Genomic DNA, 19,394 nt, shown 5'->3' with positions numbered 1-19,394 from the left:
CGTCGTTTCCGGCGCAGGCTGGCGTGACGTCACCCTTAGCGCGGTAAGTTCGAGTTCGTCTGTCTGTCGCTGTTTTGAGAGGTAAGTGTTTAATTCCATGGTGCTTCCTTTATTTACTCGATCTGTTGATAAATATGACAGTTAACACAATCTACAACTATGATATAAACTCAAGACAACATTAATCAATATTGATGTGCGTTGTGTGACTGGCTCGTGATGTTTATGATAATAAATGCTGCGTTTCAAAGGTCCAGACGGCATGTTTGGATGTTTAAATAAAGTTGGTTTATACTAACTATGAGAAATAATACCATGGCACATTGTTATTGTAACGTGGTTGCTTGCTATGTACACTAGGAAGTCGCTTGGCGCTTACTAAGGTGTTAGGTGGTTGCTACGGGGTTGCTAAGGTGTAAGTTGTTGCCAGGTAGTTGCGAAGATGTTTGCTAAGGGTTTTGTTTTCTAAATCTGTTAGGGTTTGCGTCGTTACATCACATTTGACTTTTATAGATTGTCCTTAAAGATTTGTTATAGATTATAATCATAATTATAATCAATAATTATAATTGTTTTAATGAGTGTGTGTTCTGTTTTTCAGTCAACAGCACTTTCAGTAATGGACATTTCTGATCATCACATGACTGAAGTTGGCGTCATCCGCCCTGATGTGCACATAGAGGTTCAAGTGAAATCACAGAGGTATTTCATAAGTGAATTAACTGTAGCCTATAGGACTTAGACATAATCAGATCAGTAGTTCATGCACATCCAAATGTAAATATATGTGCAAATGAATCCACAACTGTTTTTGAAAGTGCATTAATGATCTTATAATGTTTATATTAATAATATTATTTGTCTTTTAATGGAAGTTATTGCTGAAATCTGGCACCCCAAGAACATTAAAATCAACATTGACCCTTTATACAGGGGTTGGACAATGAAACTGAAACACTGACCAATACAGTGTTGGAGGGTTCACTCCTATTTTTCCATTGATTTAACACCCCATCAGTAAGAGCCGAGTGTGAAGGTTAAATTAGCAGAGCAATAGCACAGCTGAACATAAACTATTGCAAGCCACACAACATAATGGGAGACGTATCAGAGTTAAAAGAGGACCGACTGTTGGTGTGATGTAAATATGGCTAAAGTTTTGATGACAATTATTGTAAATTGTAGGTTACACCTTAGTGTATGTGGGAGTTTGAATGCAAGAGACTGGACAAGATTCACATTTATGCTTTTACTGTTTGTACTGTAATTTGTTGACAGACCATGTCATCGCGATACAGAAAGGAAAAGACAGCACCGCATAGCACAAAGAAAAAACCCCCCAGAAAAACAAAAGTAGAAATGTGAACGTCTAACGGAAATGTATAGAAAAATGCTTGACATTTTATGACAACTTGTTCAACCATTTTGCATGTAAAGACTTGTGCTATGAACTAATGGCTAAATGTTGTGGGGGGTGAGACAGAGACCCATTATAATGACATAAGCAACTGATAATGTAGGAAACAGCAGAGAATTGTACATAATCATTTGCATGGATGTACACAAGCATTTGCAACTTGTTCAAAGAAATGAGAAAATGCTTATTTGATGTGCACAAGTGACACAATGATGTGAAGATTGAACAGGTAGCTTTGAGAATTTCAATTCTGATCTGAGAAATATACCAAAGCGACTGAGAAAAACTGTAATAGGCTACTTCAACATTGTGAAAAGTGTACGGTTTAGGTTGACGTATATAGCAGAGAATAGACTGAGCACACGACTGTTACTTATGTGACTTGCTTGACGTTAAAAAGAGTAATTAAATGCAATAACTTGCAAAAAACAACTCCTTTGCAGTCTCGTGCTGTCTGACACACACACCGAAACGTGCGCACAAGCCGTTCTTTTTTTGTGTCTTGTTACACACTTGAACTGTCAAATACACAAACAGTAATGTCGAAATGGCTGTCTTGATGAGTATTCATGTAAACATAGTCGGTTATGCTAGATTTTACACACTTAAAGCAATATCGTATCGAATATCGCATTATTTAACAAGGATATCGCATGTGCCATATCGCATTTTTCCTCAATATCGCACAGCCCTAGTATCCAGGGTAATGTCGCCATACACCACAGGATGAACCACATCCAACAGGTGTAACTGTCAACGCAAGAGGAAACTGATTTCTAGTTACTAACCTGGATTGTGTCCAAAAAGCATAAAACCACAGCTGCCCAACTCACTGCAGAATTAACTGAGAACCTCGACTCCAAAAACGTGAAAACGGTTGGTCAGGAGCTCCACAGAGTCAATATTCATGGTTGGGCTGCTATATCCAAACCTTTTGTCACCCGTGCCAATGCCAAATGTCGATTTTATTGGTGCCAACAGTGCAAATCTTGGGCTGTTGACAATGTGTAACACTTATTGTTCTCTGATGATGAGTCCACCTTCACTGTGTTTCCCACATCCGTGGGAGTTACGGTGTGGAGAAGTCAGAAAAACCTGAACTGTTGCTGTCCAGAGTGAGGCACGGCAGTGGATCAGTGATGGTTTGGCCTGCAATATCATGGCATTCCCTACTGTGCTTGATGGACTACTGAACCATTCTGGAGGACCATGAGCACCTGATGGATCAATCGTTGGATGATAACGCACCAATACACACAGCAAGACTTGTGACAGAATGATTTGATGAACATGAAAGTGAAGTTGAACATCTCCCATGGCCTGCACAGTCACCAGATCTAAATATGTTGGAGGTATTTTGGAGGAGCGAGTCAGAAAATGTTTTCCTCCACCAGCATCACATAGTGACCTGGACACTGTTCTGGAGGAGGAATGGCTCAAAATCCCTCTGGCCGCTGTGAAGGACTTGTATCTGTCATTTCCAAGACAAATTGATGCTGTATTGGCCACAAAAGGAGGCCCTACACCATAGTAATAAATGATTGTGATCTTAAACCATGTGTTTTAGTGTCATTGTCCAACTCCTGTACATTCTTTACATTCCAAAGAAAAAATGAAAATCATAATCAAAATGTGATGAAAAAACATTCTTTTTGGTTGATTTTTCTCAAACCCATTATTACTTTACAGCCACTCTCTCATCCAGTTAATTTCCACCCTATATTTTTTTCTCTTGAAATTAAATCAAATTTCTGATGTAATGTCATGTTGTTGTCATGTCTATATTTGCCTCTGCATGATTCAAAAAGTATACATTTGTGTTTGCAGCACAGCCAAGAGGTCTGACGTGAGGACGCATGTGTTGTCGCTGCTGGATCGACACAGCTCGGTTTTAAGGTCTTTCAAGTGGACGGAGTTTGATGATGAATTTCTAACCAAAAATGTGGAGTCAGTCACTGTAGCAGATGTAACTGGTCCGAAAGTAAATACAGTTTTATTCTGTCATCTGTGTACATTCTGCTTTATAATTTATATGCTGAATTTTAAAATGCCTATTACATCTTTTTAAAGGGGTTATTTTTCAGTCTATGGATGTGATGTTGTTTTTATATTCCGCAGCTTGTGGATCTGAAGGTTTACAACCTCTGTATCCATATTTTTTCCCTGAATGACGACAGTCCGAGCACGCTCGCTCTGGAGGAAGAGGAGGAGCTATCTGCTGCCAATCATTGGCTCCTCCCAGCAGGTGATATCCATGACACGCCCCTTTCAAGCACATTCACAAATTCCTTTGAGTTTGAACACAATAGTTCACTGAAAGATTAAAAGGTAACACTTTATTTGAAGGTGACATAGTTAAGGCCTTTGCACACTGAGTCCAAAATTTTCGCATGCGTTTTTTCGTATTCGTGATCCGAAAAATTGGTCACGCACAGAGACCTTGCACACTGAGTCCGATGCGTATTTATTAATGCATTACGGAAAAAACCCGCAAAACATCACAAAATGCCGTCTTCTACCTCCTTATCAAGGAGCTGCGGGATTATCCAGACCGATTCAAAGTTGAATGTCAGTGGCTCCGTTTGATGCTTTGCTAGCAATACTGGAGCCACATATTAAAAAGAAGACCACCAATTTCCAATCCTGAACAGAGACTGGCAGTATGTCTAGGATCCGCGCGCGCGCGCACACACACACACACACGGTTTACAGGGAGTTGGTGTACTATAATTATAGCTGTGAATGTGATATTGTAGTATTTTTGATACAATAATATTTGTATATATAATTGTAGGTATCTGAGCACTGGCAATTCATTTACCAGCATTGCCAGCAGTTTTAGGTTGGGCATCGGCTGTAGATGGAAAAACGGATGCGAAAAACGCAGAAAATCGAACCTGTTCCGAATTTTTTTTTTTGACGGACGAAAGTTTCGGAGGCAGTGTGCAAGCGTAATTGACATAACGTGAGGTCAAATTAATTTTTTGATGTGCGAAAATTTCGCATGCGAATTTCGGACTCAGTGTGCAAAGGCCTTTACTGTAGTAATAAATTATGTGTAATTACAAGTAACTAAACCTAACCGTAACTCTATAGGAAGTACATGTAGTAAATTAATATTACTCAGCACATATTTGTAGAAGTACCATGTAACTACATCACCTTAAAATAAAGTGTAACCAATTAAAGGGAAATTAGCCCAGGATTTACCCACCCTCAAGTCATTCTAGGTGTATGAGACATTCTTCTTTCTCGATGAACACAATCAGAGTTATATTAAAAATGTCCTGGCTCTTCCAAGCTTTATAAGGGCAGTGAATGGCAGGCCAAAATTTGAAGTCCATAAAAGTGCATCCATCCATCCATTATAAAAGTAATCCATAAGTCTCCGGGGCGTTAATAAAGGCCTTCTGAAGCAAATCGATGGGTTTGTGTAAGAAAAATATCCATATTTAACACGTTATAAATTAAAATATCTAGCTTCTGGCGGACTGCCTGCTGTATTTAAAAACGATGACGTCGGACGTAGCGTAAGCTTTATTAACTCCTGGAGCCGTGTGGAGTACTTCTATAATGGATAGATGCACTTTTTTGAGCTTTAAATTTTGGGCTGCCATTATAAAGCTTGGAAGAGCAAGGACATTGTTTAATATAACTCTGATTGTATTCGTCTGAAAGAAGAATGTCATATACACCTAGGATGATTGTGGGATAATTTTAATTTTTGGGTGAACTAACCCTTTAAAGTTCTGTTGTTATTTACTTGTTCCAAATCTGTATGCTGCTATTTGTTGATGATTCGATAAACACATGAAAATAGCCAAGGAGTTGGCATTGCGTAAAAACAGCAAACATGGTCTGACCCATGTTTAAAGCTACACTATGTTACTTTTCCGTCCGCTAGAGGTCGCCTATTAAAAAACAAAGGCGTAGTTTGATGACGCCACGTTTGAGCGCAGAATCTTGGGACCTGTGGTCTTTACCTCAAAGCCGGTGGAAAAGAGTCAGGATAGGTCTCGGGCAGAAATCATGTTCATGGATGCGATTATTAACGTTACTGTAGTATGAAGCAGAGCAGGAGTGAGTGTTGTGGAGCTGAGGAACCGCTGGAGCGATTGAAGAGCGGGACTGTTATTATGGCATAGTCGCCGGCAGGACTTTTATTATGACACGGTCGCCGGCGCCACTTCCGCTTTTCCAGTGATGAGTATGAGGTAATGCAGCTCTGTTTATCGTATTAGATATTTCTGAGTGTGTTGAAAAGGAAGTTATGACGTTCTCTCGGCGGCTGCTATGACACTTGTTCACACTGCAGTGAGAGTAAAGCGTTTCTGCAAAATAAAACCGGAAAACGGGGGTAACGCAGATATGATGCAATCCACAGGCGACTCCCTCACATGTCCCGGTTCCTTGGTTAAAATTGAAATTTCTCACGATTTACAAATAGTTGGAAACATTTGGGATATTCTAAGTACTCAACTGAACAAAATATATAACACTGGCCTAGTGGTTTTTGGATATTTTACTGCAAAAATGTTACATAGTTCACGTTTAATACTTGCAACATCTTCATCTTTTTCCTCATGTCTTCCAGCTGAGTTTCATGGCATTTGGGAGAGCTTGATTTATGAGGATGGCATCAAAACACAAGTAAGACGTGTATATACATAGTCATCTAGCAGAATTATGCTTGTTAGCAGGAGTAGGTGGTATAACCTAAAGCTTATATCACAATAAAGATAATTTGATATATACCGATCAGGTATAACATTATGACCACTGACAGGTGAAGTGAATAACACTGATTATCTCTTCATCACGGCACCTGTTAGTGGGTGGGATATATTAGGCAGCAAGTGAACATTTTGTCCTTAAAGTTGATGTATTAGAAGCAGGAAAAATGGGCAAGTGTCAGGATTTGAGCGAGTTTTTCAAGGGCCAAATTGTGATGGCTAGACGACTGGGTCAGAGCATCTCCAAAACAGCAGCTCTTGTGGGGTGTTCCCGGTCTACAGTGGTCAGTCTCTATCAAAAGTGCTCCAAGGAAGGAACAGTGGTGAACCGGAGACAGGGTCATGGGCGGCCAAGGCTCATTGATGCACGTGGGGAGCGAAGGCTGGTCCGTGTGGTCTGATCAAACAGACGAGCTACTGGAGCTCAAACTGCTCAAGAAGTTAATGCTGATTCTGATAGAAAGGTGTCAGAATACACAGAGCATCTCAGTTTGTTGTGTATGGGGCGGCATAGCTGCAGATCAGTCAGGGTGCCCATGCTGACCCCTGTCCACCACCGAAAGCACCAACAGTGGGCACGTGAGCATCATAACTCGACTATGGAGCAATGGAAGAAGGTGGTCTGGTCTGATGAATCATGTTTTCTTTTACATCACGTGGATGGCCGGGTGTGTGTGCGACGCTTACCTGGGGAACACATGACACCAGGATGCACTATGGGAAGAAGGCAAGCCGGCGGAGGAAGTGATGCTTTGGGCAATGTTCTGCTGGGAAACTTTGGGTCCTGCCATCCATGTGGATGTTACTTTGACACGTACCACCTACCCAAGCATTGTTGCAGACCATGTACATCTTTCATGGAAACGGTATTCCCTGGTGGCTGTGGCTCTTTCAGCAGATAATGCGCCGCCACAAAACAAAAATGGTTGAGGGATGGTTTGAGGAGCACAACAACGAGTTTGAGGTGTTGACATGGCCTCCAAATTCCCCAGATCTCAATCCAATTGACCTTGCAACCCCACCTTGCAACTTACAGCACTTAAAGGATCTGTTGCTAACATCTTGGTGCCAGATACCACAGCACATCTTCAGGGGTTTAGAGGAGTCAATGCCTCGACCGGTCAGGGCTGTTTTGGTAGCAAAAAGGGGACCATCACAATATTAGGAAGGTGGTCATAATGTTATGCCTGATCGGTGTGTATTGCATATCATATTTATATTGACATATATTTATATTAATATTTGGTCCGTTTTCCTGGAAATGAAAGATTTAAATCTGTCTGTTTGGCACTTTTTGGAGTGGAGTTGCATATTTGAGCTCAGAGTTAAGCTCATGCAGTGTTTGTATAATGTTTGGGACACATTATTCTCCATATACTGATAGTCATGCACACAGAGTATATCTACAACATCTACAGCATAAACAAGCTTTATTGCTAAATCTTTACCAGTTGACACATTTCTACCGTTTCATTTTCATATCACCCGTCCCTACTTGTTGGTGTCCCATAACATGTTCTTTGTCTTCACTTTGGTCTCCAGCTCTTGGATTACGTTTCGACAACAATTTTCTTCTCTGACAGAAATGTTGACAGCAATTTAATTGCTTGGAATCGTGTCGTGTTGCTTCATGGTAAGACAATAAAAGCTTGTTTGCTAGCTCAGCAATTTCTGTCTTCATTGAACGGCTGCCCATGCCATGTTTATACAGTTGCCGTATCTCTCATAAACCCTCAGGGCCGCCTGGCACCGGGAAGACGTCTCTATGTAAAGGACTTGCCCAGAAACTCTCCATTAGACTGTCTGGCAGGTGTGGCATCTTTCATAAAATCAAAACGGCAGCTGGTCAACGGCTTGTATCCATCACCATTGTTGTTCACGTTTCCTCAGGTACGCGCACAGCCAGTTCGTGGAGATCAACAGCCACAGTCTCTTCTCCAAGTGGTTCTCAGAGGTACAGCTTGATCCAGCTCATCTGAAACACTTCCTCAGATGATCCATGTCTGAAACGCTGTGAACACATGTGACTGTTTTACAGAGTGGGAAACTGGTCACGAAGATGTTTCAGAAGATCCAGGAGCTCATTGACGATAAAGATGCCCTGGTGTTTGTCCTAATAGATGAGGTTCTCTCCTTTTAACTCTTGACTCATGTCATTTATTTAGTTGCATTGCTCAACAAAGCCACTTAAAACAGTCTAAGGTGGAATGATAGCCAAAAAGCTGCCATCCACTGGTGATTTTGGTCTAGTCTGATGGTTTTAGAGGGGTTTTGGGCACTTAACAGCTGTTCAGACTGGTCTCCCAAAACCAGCTGTAACCACCTAAGACAATCAGACCCGCTTAGACTGGTTTATAAAAGAAGTAAACCCTTTCTTTGCAGTGTTATTAGCTCAGTGAAGAAGAGCGGCCATAGTCTCTTTAAATCTGGTAAAACACTGAAATTCAAATTCTCATATGAACGATAATTTTATTAGAATTAAATCTGAACGATAAACAGTCTTATGGTTGATTTCCTTTAACTTGTTTTTAAGAAACCAAAATTTGCATCAGGGTATCATTTAGAAAAACATTGTAAAATTGCAACTGTTATGTTTAAATATGCAAATGAGGCATGATCTAATTAAATATGCACTAATTTGTGCATATGTTTCCAGAACAGAAATCTGATTTTGTTGACATTGATATAGACTTTTTACAGAGGAGATTTTGAATATGTCTTTTTTATATCTCCATAAATCAGAAAATATAGCCTGACGTCGTCATACTCAATTCTAGTCAGAATATGAGTCTGATACTGCTCCGTTGGGCTGTGATTATGGGGCGTGTTTCAACCGAACCAGGAAAGACCTCAATTGGATAGACCTACAACCAATCAGAGCAACGGAGCGACGCATAACGTTAGTTGTCAAATGTCAACAGAACTCAACTGCACTGTGTTGCCATGTCCGCGGGGTTGAAGCGACCCCAATTATGTGACATACAGACCCAGGAATGCGATTTTTAGCTGCCAGCCCTGCCAAAATAACATATATTTTACCCCCCAAATGCTTTTTTCCCGGAGAACCCCCCTGGAAAAGCTATTGAGCTTGTTTTTGGCTAGTTTTGAGGAACGTTAGCAATTGGGAGGGTTTTGTTGTAAAAACTTGGCAACCCTGTACCTGCACGCACGCTGGAATAAGTAAAGTTAGAAGAAAAAGATGAGAGTAAATGATCTTTGCCGGTGTTGTAAAAAAAAGGATACACAGAGTTTACTTACCAACACAATCATCATTTCTGAGAGAAATAGTAAAGGTGAACGCATATACGAACAAGTTCTCCGTTTAGGATTAGAAAAAACTCAACCCAGGCGCTCTTTGATGACGTGGATGATTACGTTACTGTTTATCATCTGTCCATCATCGTCTAAAGCCCGCCCTGACAATTTCATTGGTCCGAACAGTTTCTGTTCGGGCATAATTACTCCTCTATGGATCAAGTCCAGACCGAACTGCCCGAGTAAAAATGTTGTGGGCGGGGCTAAGTTCGGCTGGTATCCAGGCTACAGAAAATACTGTAAACAGGCAGAAAACAGTCACCTTGTTTTTAGGAATTAAATAAAACAAATATGCAATATGTATCACCACTGTTTTTTAATACAGTATGGGAACATTTTTAATTCACAACACAATTCAGCAGGCAAATGTATTTGAAAAATAATATACTTCAACCTGTGTGTGTGTGTGTGTGTGTGTGTGTGTGTGTGTGTGTATAATATATACACTATTCATTAAATAGGCTCTATTTTGTGAGAATAATAGAAAAGCTTTGACCCAACGTTGCATTTTTGCTATGCGTAGAAAAATGGTCTGACGTGTAGTTACATTAAAAATGTCAGTGCATGTAAGCATTTTCCTATCATTAGACATATAAATAATTATATTGTTTGATTTCAAATACATGTTTAGTATTTCATTTTTGTATGTATTTTTCCCCCACCAAAATGTTAAATTGTCTGCCACTGTATATACCCATATTTAGTGAAAGTTAGGTATTGTTTAATTGCTTTATACATTGCATTTCTGCTCTGCTGGATCACTGAGGGTTCAGTAATGTGTGTTTGTCAGGTGGAGAGTCTCACAGCTGCTCGGAGTGCCGCTCAGGCAGGAACAGAGCCGTCTGACGCTATTAGGGTGGTCAATTCTGTCCTGACCCAGCTCGATCAGATCAAACGGTCAGTTTCTCTTGATCTCTGCTGCACTTTTATCTACAAAGGCATGCTTGAAATCAAAATGACTATTTAGTATTTACCTAATGCACGTTGCTGCTCTTAGTGTGCATTATTCATTGTGGAGGTTATTGCAAATAAATAAAAGTCTGTTTTTGTAGTCTTTCATCAAAATATAATAACCTGTTCTGCTATTTTTTTCCCTTTTCATCTGATACCATCCTGCCCTCTTTTTTGTACCATCGAATAACCTGATGCAGTTTGGGATATTTCATATTATGGCAGCTAAAACTGGGCTTTCTGTGCAGTTTGTCCATTAATATTCATATAAACCTTGTGTTTTCTTGATTCAGCCACACAAATGTTGTCATCCTCACTACATCCAACGTCACACAAAAGATCGATCTGGCCTTTGTGGACAGAGCTGATATAAAGCAGTACATCGGCCCACCGAGCGCCAGTGCCATATTCAACATCTATCTGTCTTGTCTGGAGGAACTCATGAAGGTCAGTGTGTGTGTGTGTGTGTGTGTGTGTGTGTACGGCTCCATTACCTGTTCATTCTTCTGCTGGGCTCCACAAATTAGATTTGATCCTTCCCTGCAGCGTCAGATCATCTACCCCAGACAGCAGCTGATGAGTTTGGAGGAACTGGGAACCATGAACTTCATGGAGAGCGACGTGACCCACCTAAGCTTAAGCCTGAGGAACATCGCCCAGTGAGTGTTTGCTGGTGATGCTACCATTACTGAAAGTTATTGAAAATTTATATCTTTAACAAGTGTCTCTTTGTGGACAGGAGGAGTGTGGGACTCAGTGGAAGAGCCTTGAGGAAAATCCCATTTCTGGCTCATGCTCTTTTTGGAAAGGTACTCGTCTTTAAATATACAATGTTATGGTATTTTTACCACAAATAAGGGGTGGTGTTAGACTTGGTCTAAAATCCTTAAGTGTGGTAAATCACCGGCTGCATCTTATTTCAAAGGCTGCGCCCTCCGAAGGTCACATTTGAAGGTCATCAAGGATGTCTTATTTAAAGGGGTGATGAATAGAGAAATCAACTTTCCCTTGAGCTTTTGATATATTAAAGGTCATGGTAATATAAGAATATCCTGTAAGTTTCAGAGCTCAAAACTTCCTTGTTAGTCAAAGAAAAGCTTTTATTGACACCAGGCCCAGCAAACGCTCGATCTCAGAATGTGCCAGGCTATGACGTGAGAGTGTAGTGAAGCACCGCCTCAACAGAAGAAGAACAGTGCCTGATTCTGTAGCCCCGCCCACCGACTCGTGCCACTAACATGACAGCTAAGAGCAGCATAGAGCTAAACAGCATCGGATTTCTAAGCAGTAAACTTTTCTGATTCAGATTTTTAAGCATTCGGATTCCAATATTATGAATGCATGGATGAACTGTATTTTTAATGAACATCCAGCTCACGTGGGCAAGACATTGCACGTATGTTCATTTAACCACGGAGTCCTTTGTAAACAAGAGACTAGATTTGCAGACATGATGAGATTACATGAACGAATGAAGCAACACACTAATGTGGGAAATGTTTTTTTTTTATATGTAATAGTATTGCATTGTTACTGATCGTTTGATATCTATGGATTATGTGTACGTGTCTAACAGAACATAACGCTACCTTAGCACGCTGTCACAGGCTGGAGAATACTTTATTTGTGGTGTTCTTGGTTCATTACTGTCTTGATGTGCGTTGTTCACTCTCTTGACTCGATATTTGAAGGCCGCGCGCGCGCACGTGTGTGTGTGTGTGTGTGTACGGTTCTCGGTTATAAAAAAATAATGAGGGTGGATGAGAGATGAATCATTGTGTTTGTTTGATAAAGACATTTTGCGAGCCCTGGCTGTGGGCTGGGCGATTCATTCCGGTTGCCGTTTGCCACACTCTGTCACTGACAGGGGGTGCAGAAGCTTATTAAATATGCAAATCTTATCCAATCCTAGCCGTGGGCGTTTACTTCCAAGTCTTCAGTGTGACACACCCATAAAATCTGAGTGTGCAGGAGAGAGCCTCAAAACCAGGTCAGAAAATAGCCTATTACTTATTCATTATGATGTTTTTGAATGTAAAAAATAAGTTGACCTCAGACAACAGTATAAAAAATTAAAAAAGCCAGTTCATGACCCCTTTAAGTTCATGACCCCTTTCTCATTTTTCTTAAATGAGACCTCCTTCGATGACGTATGCAGCCTTCAAATGTGACCTCCGCAGCCTTCGAAATGAGACGCAGCTACTGTAATGAATGACCTTGAACGGCTTGAATTGATGTAATGAAAGGATGCTTTTAAAAAATAAATAATTATATTCATTATTAATAATAATCAGAATAAACCGCTCTTAAATAAGTAATATAGTTAATTAGTCTAATTCTAGAAAGTTTATGGTTGACAAGCAATTTAAGACTGTTGAAAATTTTAACTAATAGATATCATTATACTTCCCCAGTTGATTAATCACAGTACATTAGGTACATTGTTTTGTATTACATGTTTTCTGAAAAGTTATTTTAAATCAAATGTTATTAGGGCAAAAATGTTGTATACATCAGGTGAAAAATGCATGAACAAACCCCTCGGCCCCACTTCATATTAGGTGGCCTTAACTACTATGTATTTACATCAAAAAATAAGTACAATGTACTTACTGTGTTCAAATTGTATTGCAAAACACCTTTGCTGATATTGAGGTGGGAGACGGGTAGGGTTAGGGACAGGTGTGGTGGTATGGGTAAGTTTAAGGGTAGGGTTAAGTGTAAGGGAAGTGTCAACTGTGTATTTACAAATGTAACTACAGAAATTAATTACAGACGTAATTACATGCAGGTATTTTTAAAAATGTAAGTACAATGTAAAAAAATGTATGTACACAATAAGTGCCTTGTATCAAATGATTAGTTAAAATGTTAGTACTTAGTAGTTAAGGCCACCTAATATAAAGTGGGTCCAACCCCTCTGTAAAACCCTTCAGAATATAGAAAGGAATAAAACTGTAAAGTTAAAGTGTATGTAAAGCTGAAGTGGAGTCCCAGACTAAATTGCATGTTTGAGCTGTTTGAACCGAAAGCAACTAGCACGGATATATCTTAGAATAGTATCATTGTTTTGTCTCAAGGCTTTTCTGAGGCACATACTTAAATGTCATAGCTAAGGCCAAATCCTGGCTTAATCTAAGCTCTATCTGTGAAACCATGAAGCTGGTTTAGGTGGCTAGCCAGGTATGTTTCAGTTTAGTTTGTGCCAACCCTGGTACCATGAAAGTGGTTTGGCTTTAAGTGGTGTTCATTGCCATAGCTCCAGGGCAGGTTATGTTCCAGAAAACGCTGCATTCACACGGGGCGTCGGCGTCAACGCTTCTCATTTACTTTGAATGGGTGACATCATGCGTTGCCGAACTGAATTGTGGGTTCCGTTGCGACGTATCATTGGTGTTGCTTGCTACAGAAGTTGAAAAGTTTTTAACTTTTCAATCGCCAATACGGGTGTCAGCCAATCAAAACGCCTATGCAGACGCTAGCCAATTGTGTTTATGCAACACCGGAATAGTAGTATGATTGGCTGTTGTCACTATGATGCGCCAAGCTTCAGACACGCCCTCCGTCAAGCGTTGAGGCCGATGCCCTGTGTGAAGAGATCTCAAACTGAAATTGGACCTGTGAGAAAAGTGACACATGTCTGATGCAATAAAGTCACACCCCCTTTTTCTACTCCAAATTAAAGATCACTACATAGCAATGATATTTAAAGACAAAATCGCCTGGCTTTTAGCAATGCTTATTTATAATAATAATTTTGTATGATTTAGAATAGATATTATTTATGTAATTAGTATCCCCTTAATCCATTAAACATGTACATTTTTTGTTTATCAATTACTATTAAGCACTTAGTTTAAATGAATATAAATAAGTAATATAAATAAGCTTTAGAATCAATAGATAAAGCTGTAAATACAGGGAGTGCAGAATTATTAGGCACGTTGATTTTCTGATCATATTTTTTTTCCAGGCACATTTGACCAATTCCAAACCACAGTAATCCTAATAACTACTATTGATTTAGTATTTAATAATGTATAAGTGATATATAATTGTTCATGAAGGCTGGAAATGAAAATCACCTTTTATTCAGGTGTGCAGAATTATTAGGCATGTTTTCTTTTACAGATAAATTGAGCCAAAAAAGAGATTTAACTCAGACTGAAAAGTCAAAAAGTATTAAATGCCCATGAGAAGGATGCAATACTAATGCAATACTAGACATTGCAGTTAAGGCATGACCATTGGACAGTGAAATGCTCGTTGGGTCAGCAGGATCTGACAAAAACAGGTGGTGAAGAAAAGACACGTTTTGGGAGTTCATTTTAGTCCATCCTGAAGTCCATTTTGCAGAGATGGACTAAAAATGAAATCCCAAAACGTACTGCCAGATTCTGGAAGATGAATTCTTCAAACAGTGGTACTAGAGGATGTGGTGCTGGTCCTTCAAGAGTCACTCTCAACCTATCTGTCCATAAAGCCTATAAAAAAACCTTCTTCATGTATTTTACAACACTTCAGCTTGTGATTCTTATCTAGTGGGGGTCATTTTTTAGGATTCTTTACCTAACTGAAGTCTCTGAGATCCTGACACCTTGTACTTCTGGAGACTCCAGGTAGGTTGCAGCTCTGGAAAATGGTGGCGCTGGAGACTAAAGGCTTCCTGATGGTTTCACCCTTAATTCTTCACCTTAATTCTTAATTCTTTTGCAGTTAACAGGTGTCTTTTCTTCACCACCTGTGTTTGTCAGATCCTGCTGACCCAACAAGCATTTCACTGTCCAATGGTCACGCCTTAACTGCAATGTCTAGTATTGCATTAGTATTGCATCCTTCTCATGGGCATTTAATACTTTTTGACTTTTCAGTCTGAGTTAAATCTCTTTTTTGGCTCAATTTATCTGTAAAAGAAAACATGCCTAATAATTCTGCACACCTGAATAAAAGGTGATTTTCATTTCCAGCCTTCATGAACAATTATATATCACTTATACATTATTAAATACTAAATCAATAGTAGTTATTAGGATTACTGTGGTTTGGAATTGGTCAAATGTGCCTGGAAAAAAAATATGATTAGAAAATCAACGTGCCTAATAATTCTGCACTCCCTGTATGACTAAATTTAAATGTTCAACTCTATACCTATCAACTAACTTCACAACTTATACTTGCACTGATATAGCAAGATTTTTGTATTTTAGTTGTCCTCTTTCATAAGCGGCGTTTCCATTGCAGATTTGCGTAAAACGTTTGCGATCATTTCTAAATGTCGATTAAAAAACGATTGCGAAATGACAGTTTCCATTAACCGATGTCATGCGACTAGAACTTGTTTTTTTTCCCCTCTCGTGATAAGTCGTTCCAAAATCATTCCAAGGTTTATGTATCCCAGCCACTGCACTGGCCGTTATTATTAATGGAAGGAGACATGGGCGTGTTGTCCAAGCATTAATGGCAAGGAAAGCCCCTTTGGAAATGGCCACGTATGAGTTGTTTGTGGGTGTTTCTCCCTCATATCTGCTTCAAGGTCTGGATCATTTGTGGCATTTCTTTGTTGTTTAGAATCCAGTATTCCTGTAATTCTCATCTTTTAAGAGTTTAATAAAGAACTCTGGCTATGTCCGATATCGCGTCCTATGTGAGAGGTACTACATTTGAATTTGAACGAACTTCGCGACCATTAAAAAAGTACGTTCTATATAGTATGAATTAGTGTAGTATGAATGTAATCCGAACGTACTACATCCACCATGTTGTCATGATCATGTGACCTACCAGCGTCAGTTGCGTCCCTTCACCTCCACTCATAAATCGTCTCCCGTGGCCTCATGGGATAGTAAAGTGTCCATCGTATGCGCACTTCAGAATCTCGCCGGAAGTAGTAGGTCATCCGGGTACTTTTTGCCTACTACGTTTTTCGATTACTATTCGGACATACTACTCTGTTGGCGCACTGTTTTTCGCATACTATATAGTAGAGAAGTATTCGATTTCGGACGCAGCTTCTGTCTCATCTTCTTTCCAAACATACCGTCATCTGTAAAGAATGATCGACTTTTATGTACGCCAGGTGACCTGTAAATGGCAAAAAAAAAGTTTCCATTGCAGTGTTTGCGAAAATTTCCTTTTTCAAATTGCCTGAAAAACCACCTCATGCCAGCGTAAAAACGTTTTTACGAAATTGGCGCGTTTCCATTAGCCGTATTTTCAATTTGCAATTTCAATTTGCGGATTTTGAAGGGTAATGGAAATGCGGCTTTAGACAGCTCCTTTATTCTCGCTGTGTACATTTTTTCTATCTCGTAATATTCTGCAGAAGAGAGAAGTGAATCGCAGTGTCACTGATCCACAGCACATGATTGGCTGTTTGCTACTGAAGTCACATCTAAACTCCTAAACTCAGGATCAAAGCCTGAGTTGACAGAGAAAGTTGGTGAGGGTACCAACAAAGCCTAATTCTGTAACCCTGAGTTTGTTCAACTACCATCATGGTTCAGGCCGAAGTGTAATAGAATAAATGCTACAGACGCACAAAAGAGTCTTAAAATTGACCAGTGCATGAAAAAACACTGGTTTGAATATGCAGTTTAGTCTTTGTTTGTTGTAATCATGTGTTCTCTTCTGTTTCCAGACCCCTACTATGACAGTCGAGATCTTTTTAAAAGCGATGGGCCGCGCCGTGGACAAACAGAGACAGGAACAGGCGAGTTTGGTCAACTGTGTTTGAGCTGAAGCAAACTGACGTTCTGCAAGTTGAATCGAAACGGTTTCTTATTTGTTAGTTCAATATTTCTGCTCTGTTCACCAGCTTCATCCTCTGAGCATGTCCTAGAACAAACCACTGTTGTCTTATTTTGAAACCGCACTAGCCTGTCGTCTTCTAGGTGACATTTTTCAATTCTGCATTCATAAGCTGAAGTTTTGGTGTCCTAAATCCGAGTTTGAAATATGCACTGTAGCAGCTGCTATTTGCATATGAAAAATAATGTTCTTTTTTTATGTTCAGTTTTTATATGTGTATATATTTAAATCATTTGATTAAAATGAGAAAATAATTCCTTTTTGGTTCTTTTTTTTCTGAATAACAGTTAAAATGTCTTCACTCTTAGAAGAAAAGGTTCTATATAGAACATTAAAGGGTTCATGCTTCATCTATACGGTCTTGATCAAAAGTTTACACACCCCTTGCAGAATCTGTGAAAATGCGAATAATTTTAACAAAATAAGAGGGATCATACATGTTTTTTTTTTTATATATATATATATATATATATATATATATATATATATATATATATATATATAGTACTGTCCTGAATAAGATATTTTACATATAGTCCACAAGACAATATACCCCGTTCAAAAGTTTATGAAACCTTGATTCTTAATACTGTCGTTCCCTGGATGATCCACGGCTGTTTTTGTGTTTTGTGATGGTTGTCCTTGAGTCTCTTGTTTGTCTTGAGCAGTTAAACTGCCCAACGTTCTTCAGAAAAACCCTTCAGGGCCTGCACATTCTTCAGTTTTCCAGCATCTTTTGCACATTTGAACCCTCTCCAGCAGTGACTGTATGATTTTGAGATCCATCTTTTCACACTGAGGACAATTGAGGGACACAACTATTGCAGAATGCTCCAGGAGGAAACACGATGCATTAAGAGCTGGGGGTGAAAACTTTTGCACAGGATGATGTCCAAATTTTTCTTATTTTGTTTAAAAATCACATTTATTTTATTTAGTACTGCCCTTCAGAAGCAACAGAAGATGCTTACATGTTTCATGGAAGACAAATTAAGTACAATTTACCCTGATCTTCAAATTCTAAAAGTTTTCACCCCCGGCTCTTGGCGCATCAGTGAATGTTTCAACCTTTTGTAATAGTTGTGTTTGAGCCCCTCAATTGTCCTCAGTGTGAAAAGATGGATCTCAAAATCATACAGTCATTGCTGGAGAGGGTTCAAATATACAAAAGATGCTGGAAAACTGAAGAATGTGCAGGACCTGAAGGGTTTTTCTGAAGAACGTTGGGCAGTTTAACTGCTCAGGACAAACAAAAGACTCAAGAACAACCATCACAAAACAGAAAAACAGTTGTGGATCATCCAGGGAATGACAGTATAAAGAATCAAGGGTATGTAAACTTTTGAACGGGGTCATTTTTTATTAATTCGGCATTTTTTTGTCTTGTGGACTATATGTAAACATCTTTTATGTAAAATAACTTATTAAAAAAATAACATGCATTTTGTATGATCTCTCTTATTTTGTCAAATTATTCACATTTTCACAGATTCTGCAAGAGGTGAGGAAACTTTTGAGAACGACTTTTTAGAACCTTTTGAGGGGTTCATGTTATGGATTTTATTTGAATCCTTTTTTTATTCATTTTTAATTTAAATCAAATTTATTAAGCAAGCTGATAAGCATACTTTATCACTAGAATTTTTTTTTAAATAATTTTTAAACATGAAAGTTTATTTTATAGAACCTTTTTGGCATAAAGAGTTCTTTCAGATTGAGTCAAGAACACTAGAGTTCTATTTAGAACACCATTTTTTTTAAAAAGGTTCTAATTCATAACCTGTATCCAGTAGGTGGCATAAAGGTGCAACTACAGGTAAAAAAAAACCCAGGATGCATCGAATGCTTCGTGAATTGCCTGTCTTTTTTCACTCGCACACCTACTCTGTTATATTAGAAACTATTTGATAACTAAGATGAAGTTGTATGCTAACAGGCTTTATTCACACTGCATCCAGTTTTGATTTGGTTTTCAATTCTAGTCTTGCACATTGCCTTTATGCAAAAAGTTTGTACAAATCAAATTTTATGATTTATTTGTATTTTATTTTGCAGTGTTTGCTACTTGCCTGATTGTTTCGTGAAATTTAAAGGCATTAAAGTTGTAAAGCACAAACTAAAACACGCAGCATTTCATTGTCCCACTCAACTTTCTCACAAGGTGTTTGACC

The 19,394-nt window shown here is 39.0% G+C and overlaps 1 protein-coding gene across 1 annotated transcript; it reads left to right on the top strand.

The window, feature by feature from the left end:
• The first annotated feature begins 15 nt into the window (after positions 1–15).
• On the top strand, positions 16–17,470 carry trip13 (thyroid hormone receptor interactor 13). The gene is made up of 14 exons (XM_079836634.1): positions 16–81; positions 602–702; positions 3,245–3,398; positions 3,536–3,662; positions 6,012–6,067; positions 7,693–7,783; positions 7,888–7,960; positions 8,041–8,104; positions 8,189–8,275; positions 10,256–10,362; positions 10,710–10,863; positions 10,963–11,075; positions 11,156–11,225; positions 17,054–17,470. The coding sequence occupies exons 2-14, from the start codon at positions 620–622 to the stop codon at positions 17,147–17,149; spliced, it is 1,275 nt and encodes a 424-aa protein (XP_079692760.1). The 5' UTR covers positions 16–81; positions 602–619; the 3' UTR covers positions 17,150–17,470.
• The last annotated feature ends 1,924 nt before the right edge of the window (positions 17,471–19,394 follow it).

This window comes from Gobio gobio (assembly GCF_949357685.1).
Source record: "Gobio gobio genome assembly, chromosome: 15".
Taxonomy (NCBI): Eukaryota; Metazoa; Chordata; class Actinopteri; order Cypriniformes; family Gobionidae; genus Gobio; species Gobio gobio.
The sequence above is the reverse complement of the archived record's forward strand: the minus strand, read 5'-3'. Positions and strand labels throughout refer to the sequence as shown.